At 53.5% G+C, this 6,468-nt stretch overlaps 1 protein-coding gene across 12 annotated transcripts in view; it reads right to left on the bottom strand.

The window, feature by feature from the left end:
• Positions 1-1,238: 1,238 nt before the first annotated feature.
• The window catches only part of LOC147223439 (phosphatidylinositol-binding clathrin assembly protein), a 52,920-nt gene continuing 47,690 nt past the window's right edge, over positions 1,239-6,468 (bottom strand). For 10 of the 12 annotated variants that reach the window (XM_086165707.1, XM_086165697.1, XM_086165708.1 and 7 more), the window contains 4 exons: positions 4,438-4,461; positions 1,596-1,652; positions 1,403-1,519; positions 1,239-1,302 (listed from right to left, as the gene is read on the bottom strand). In XM_086165707.1, the coding sequence (XP_086021833.1) occupies positions 1,288-1,302; positions 1,403-1,519; positions 1,596-1,652; positions 4,438-4,461 (213 nt within the window). In that variant the 3' untranslated portion in view covers positions 1,239-1,287. The remainder of the gene's footprint in view (positions 1,303-1,402; positions 1,520-1,595; positions 1,653-4,437; positions 4,462-6,468) is intronic. The other 2 variants (XM_086165699.1, XM_086165704.1) reach the window with 1 other exon arrangement.

Here is a 6,468-nt window from a genome sequence, read left to right as displayed (position 1 = left end):
AGTTGGCAGCTAATTCACGCAGGTAAACTCTACGGGCTTCTTCAGAAAGAAAATAAAAAGGTTATTGATCGGTTTGGGGTCAAAGGGGTCGTTTGATCAGTTTCTGATCGGGCTCTGCTTCACTAACGAACAGACTAATTAACAACTTCTAGCTCAGAAACCTCAGACGGCTGAGCTAACGAACACACGAACACGCTAACTCGTCTTGCATGCTAACACCGCTAGGTCCTCTTCCTGCGCTTTCCATCCCGACCAGGCCTTCAGATTCAAAACAAAAACATAAAGGTTGGATTGCTGATGGTTCACACACACACACACACACACACACACACACACACACACCGGCGAGCCGCTAGCCTGTGGTGGGTCCTGTGCTTCTGCAGGTGGAGAAACTAAGGAGCAGTGACAGGGCGCCTCGGGGCGAAGCTCTCAAACACGATGTGGACAGATCGCTGGTGGGAGCCACATCTGGGGGAAGGAGGAGAAGAAGAAGAAGAAGAAGAAGAAGAAGAAGAAGGAGGAGAAGGAGGAGAAGAAGGAGGAGGAGGAGGAGGAGGAGTGGAAGGGGAGGTTCGAGATCTACTTCTGAATCCCTCACTGATTGGACGGCTGCACAAAGACAGCAGGGGACGGAGGAGGGCTTGTGAAGGTGTTGCCTGAATCAACCGCCGCACACACACACACACACACACACACACACACACACACACACACACACACCTCTGCACACCGAGCACACTAACCGTCCTCCCCCCGCGGAGGGCTCCCGGTGGGCCGTCGGTGGGGGTGGGAGGGGGACCAAATAGCACCAGTATGAAATAAAGCTAATGCTGCGGCCGACGCTCACAGCCGCCAGGAGGAGGAGAAGAAGAAGAAGAAGAAGAAGGAGAAGGAGGAGAAGAAGGAGAAGGAGGAGAAGAAAGACCAGAGGTAGGAGTTTGTCGATCCTCCTCTCACTTCCATCACCACTCCGTCGGTTGAAGTTAAAACACAAAGCAGACGCGAAGCTACGAGTGCGCTCACGTGTGGGCGCTTCAGGCGACAGCCAATCAGGACGGCCCCCTCTGTCAGCCCCTCCCCCAGCCCCGCCTCCTTTTCCTCCTCCTCTTCCTCTGTTTCGGTGTCCGTTTGGTTTTTCTCGCCGCCGGCGTGTCTCTGCGGTCGCTGCTCAGTCAAGGAGCTCCTCCATCCTGTCACACTTTATCCTCCTCATCATCTTCTTCTTCTTCTTCTTCTTCTGCTGCTGTTTGTGTTGCTTTTGGCACTCTGCTTCCCCCTGCGGCTGGACTACATGAACTGCATCTGCGTGGACGGAAAGACGCGCCCACGTCACCCATCTGCTGGTTTTTCTTGGGAATACTTGGAGTAAAGTCGTGCAGCGGCGGCGGCGGCGGCGGCTCACCTGGGCTCCTGGCATGGGCGCGAAGGGGTTGGTGGGTCTGAGGACAGGCTGGTTGTACATGACGGGCTGAGGAGCCATCACCGTTACCCCGCCCATCTGACCCATCTGGGGAGGGACCTGGACGGAGAGGCCAGGAGGTTACAACGAAAACGGCGAGGGGAGGAAACGGCCGGCGAGGAAGCGGGCGACTCACCATTCCGTACACAGGCACTTGCGGTGTCGTCATGGGGAACGCCATGGGAGCCGGAGCCTGCGGCGGACGAGAGGCGGCTTAGAACGAAAGCGCAAAGGGCTTTCCGGAGTGATCCGATGAGAAAGGTTTTATCTTGCGACGCGACAACGTTCTGCGGGTTCGGGATTGCGGATGACTTTTTATGCTTTTAGCGAGATGGATGACGACGCTCTTTTATTTCGACAAAACCGCGTCGAGCGCCCTCTGCTGGCGGGGAATCTCGCTTCCTGGCGGCGGAGCCGGATCCGATCGGCCCGCTCGAACATTTCAAGTCAAATCAAAAAGAAGGGAATGCCGCTCGGGGTGGAGAAAATAAAAATAAACGTCGGTCGTCTCGACGGGGCGCCCGCTGAGCGCGTCATGGATGCTTCCTCTGCGAGAAACAGTGCCGGCGGGCGGCGAGACGAGACGCGGCGCCGCTTCCTTTACAAACGGCGTTCCGGCCGGAGACGACCATGACACCCTTCCCTGGCTTAGTGGTTCTGGCCGCACCCCCTCCGGCCGCCATCGGTCCGGAGATTGGGAGTCTGGCGCCGAAACCCTCCGGACCCCCGGGGCGAGCGCACCGAGGAGAATCCGAGCGGATAAACCCGCGGCGTTTGAAATCAGGGGCAACGGGGATTTTTAAAAGTCTTGCAAGCAGACATCGGATCCCGGCGTTCCGGTCTCCTTCCCCTTCAGGGGTCGCCACGGCCAATCAGCTTCCTCCATCTAACCCTCCTCTCTGCGTCCTCGGTTCGGGGGTGGCGTTCGGTTCTTAGAAGCGAGACGTTTGAGCGGAACCAAACAACGGCGGCGGCCCTTCTATTCACATGCTGCTAGCATAGTTAGCACGCATGGTGGCTAAGAGTCTTGCTAATGCTGTTTGTATAGAGTCGCTCTCACGTGGCGCCCAGCTGCCGTTTGCTTCCCGTCGAAAACAAAGCTTCCTCCATCAGCGATTAAAGATGAGAGCGGCTTTTTGCTCGCTCTAAGCGATCTCGGGCAAAACTGTTCTCAGCTCTACTACCTCAGTGGTGGAACAAACTTCCGGAAGCAACAAGACTAGCATCATCTCTCTCAACCTTCAAGAAACAGGTAACAACTTTTCTCTTTCAGGACTTTTTACTGCGCTGACGCCCCAGATCAGGTTGGCAGCAAGTTAGGCTATGCAGTGTGTGTGTACGTTTGTGTACGTCTTTGTCAAAAAAAAAAAAAAAAAAAACTCATTAACCCAAGCTTACTGTTTTGTATATTTCCTGTGCATCTTGTATTTGCAAGTGTTTAAAAGCGTCTGCCAAATGTAATGTAATGTAATGTAATGAGAGCGGCTTCGACGTCGGGCCTCGGACGGAATCGGAAAACCGCCGGGGAAAAAAAAAAAAAAAAAGGACTTTCAGACGACGGACAGAAAAGTACATTTTGGGTATTCGGTTGTTGTTGTTGTTGTTGTTGTTGCAGGCGAGGAACCGCAAACGAAGGCTACGTCCACATTAGCAGAGGTGACGGAGGAAGTACAGCTGAGTCCAACCTGACGGGACTAGAAGTGCTTTTCAGAGTTCTTACTGCAATGCTGATATCAACCGCCGGCGCCTGTTGTTGTGCACGGTTGCTATTTTTAGCGGTAATTGGCCCGTCGGCGTCAGAAACATCAGAAGAGTTGTCTCTGCCGGGCGGGATGTGAACCGGAGGGGCCGCCGCTGACCCCGTCCGTCCCGACCGTAGGTTTGTTCCACGCGTCCGCAAGCAGAGGAGGAAAAACGAGGCGTTTTCGCGTTTTTTTTTTTTCCCCTCGACTCTCCATCAGTCTTTGTAGTCGATCCGTCTTCAACCCAGCCGCCGCCGCCGCCGCCGCCGTGGCGGCATTAATTGAACGGCGTCCGGCGCGGGAGGAGGCCGGCCTCCGTTTCCAGCTGCTGGGATTTTGCCTCTTTGCCCTTCTGGCCAAACACTCACCGTGTTTGCTGCTCTAATAACTTGAGCTGGTTGCGACGTTGTGCGTGAGTGTGTGTGTGTGTGTGTGTGTGTGTGTGTGGGGGGTTGACATCTCCTGGCTCGTCAAAAACGACCGGGCGTCAGCGGGTCCCTTCGTGACGGCGAAACACTGCGGTTGTGTAACGATCGTTGGCATTTAGAAACGGCAGAATTAATAGGGACGCGTGAGCGCGCCGGCGATGGACTGCAGCAGAGCTCCGGGTGCGAGTCGCCTTTTCGGACGTCGCACAAACAAAGGTTCTGATTGGCTGTTCCTCAACGTCAGATGTGTGTGGGTTGGGATATTCCAGCCATCTCATTGGCTGGAGAGCGCCAGCGTCAAACAACTATTTCAGTGCGCCGGCTGTGGTGCAGTTACACTGGGACGCCTCTAGGGAGCAGCGAGCTCCCTGTCTAGTCATTTCATCACACACACACACACACACACACACACACACACACACACACACACACACAAGTAATTCTCTTTGTTTCGTCAATACGGCTGACAACAAAAAAAAAAAGCCAGAATCCAAACTGTTTTGAATTAGAGCCACTTGTTACAGGAGAGATGTGTGCTGTGTGTGTGTGTGTGTGCTGTGTGTGTGTGTGTGTGTGTGTGTGTGCGTTCTGTAAACAGGTCACGAGCGCAAAGACAATGAATCAAACTAAACTCATGCAAGACGGAGAGGAGCGCCCCTTTCATCTGCCAGTATTAATAGTCAGGTGTGTGCGTGTGTGTCTGTGTGTGTGTGTGTGTGTGTGTGTGTGTGTGTGTGTGTGTGTGTGTGTGTGTTGGCTGCAGAAGAGAGGAAGATGATCAGATGTGGAGACGAGGACGAGTACTTACGTAACTAGTATAGAACATTCCATTCTGCATCGGGAGGCCGCAAGGAAAGGAAGTAATGGAGGAGTGTGTGTGTGTGTGTGTGAGTGTGTGTGTGAGGTGGAGGGGGGGGGGTGCAGGTGGAGGTGTGTGATGAAAGAAGAAGAACCAAAAAGTGAAGACCAGCAGGGTGGAGAGGAAACAGGAGCGGGAGGGGGGTCAGAGGTCAGAGGTCAGAGGTCAGAGGTGGATTCGGGAAACATGACGAGCAAATGAGGAGGAAGACGATTGGATGACGGGGCAAAAGCGGCGGATGAAATGGAGGCGGGGGGGCGGCGGAGGAGTGGAAGGGGGACGACATGAGAAGAAACCAAGAGGGAGGAGGAGGAGGAGGAAATGATAGATATTGAAAAGAGACAGAAGCAGAGGAAGGTTAGTGACAGTTTGTCCTCGTCAGCCAGAAACTGCATGCCACAGATCAGGAGGACCGGCGGGAGCTGCCAAGGTCACACACACACACACACACACACACACACAGACACACTCACAGACAGACACACACACACCACTTTCACTGTTTACATGCATGGAGACAAGCAGCGATCAGAGTCCACCAGTTGGTCCATCGACTCCCAGCAGGTTCAGGCCGGACAAAGAGGAGGAGGAAGAAAAGGAAGAAAAGGAGGAAAAGGAGGAAGAAAAGGAGGAAGAAAAGGAAGAAGAGGCAGTGACTGAGCGTCTGCTAGAAGTCATGGCCTTGACTTGCACACTTCGTGCGCTGGTTTCAGGGTCTGATCTGCAGTCGTGGCTGCCATGTGGGACGATATTAGCGGCTAAGGGGGGGGAGTTTTTCCGCCGGGTCAAAGGTCGTCTTCCTGCCGGTCGTCACGGCGACGACCGGAAGGGACAAGTTACGCTTGCGAGAACACACTCGGGAGGAGGCCCGGGGCTGTGTGTGTGTGTGTGCGTGAGGCCTTTGGAGGCCCGAGGTCGGCGGGTTTCTGAGCTCCCGTTTCAAACGCTCGAGTGTGATTCCCAAACGTCCAATCACGGATCTCCCTCCTCCCCCGCTCTGAGCCGGGCGCCGTCAAACGCCTTCAGACCTCATCTGAGGCAGGTTCTTTTCAAAAGAGCTGGAGAGGCTTCAGACGTTCCTCAGACGCCGCTCAGACGCCGCGGCGCCGCTCTCCCATCCCGAGAACCGGCGGCGCCGCCGCCGCGATCGGGTTTCGACGAGCGAAACCCCGTCGGATGGCGCTCCTGGTTTCCCCCCCCGCGGCGCCGCCTTGCCAGATCTCTGGATTTCCCCCCTGCTGGGGTTCCCACGCCCCCACGGAGAACAGTTTCAAGGACTTCTTTTTTTCCTCCCCCCCCATCAGGCCGGGTTTGCATTTTAACCAGATCGTCGCGAAAACGTTCAAAATGTAAATTCGCTCACGTCGCCGGGGGAACAGCAGGTGGCGGTGCTCCTCCTGTCCAGGTGGATTTTGGAGGAAGAGCAGCCCCTTATGACTAGTTTTACTATATAAACTATATATTATTACTGTAAAAGTCCATTATTATGTCGCTGCTGTCTATTTATTCATGGATGTCTCTCTATTTATATTCATCTTTATTTGAATTTTTTTAACTGTTATGCTGCTGTGACTGGAATTTTCCCTTATGGGGATCGATAAATTTTATCTTTTCGAATCTTAGAGACGTTCTAATTTCGTATCGTGGATTTATTGCCTTACCAGAGGTTTCTGCCGTATAATTTTTTTCATATATTTATAATTTCAATTATTTTGATTTTTTTTTCTCGCTGTCTTCTAGTCGATTTATAATGTTCTATTCATATTTATGTTCATATTTAACTGTTTCACTATTTAACTACAACTGTTGCGCTGCTGTGACAAAAGTTTATCTTAAGTTTATCTTATTTTCATGGTTTAACGAAGCACTGTCTACGGTGGCGACCAACCAGGACACGGCGCTCTGTGTCCCGCCCTCTGATTGGCTCATCGGCCGGCATCTCCTGCGCGTAGCACGCATTTAGCATCCGGCCTCCTTCGT

This window comes from Fistularia commersonii, chromosome 19 (genome assembly GCF_037954325.1).
Source record: "Fistularia commersonii isolate RoL2024-O1a breed Wild chromosome 19, RoL_Fcom_v1.0, whole genome shotgun sequence".
Lineage (NCBI taxonomy): Eukaryota > Metazoa > Chordata > Actinopteri > Syngnathiformes > Fistulariidae > Fistularia > Fistularia commersonii.
Note: the sequence above shows the minus strand (reverse complement) of the source record. Positions and strands in the feature narration are given on the sequence as shown.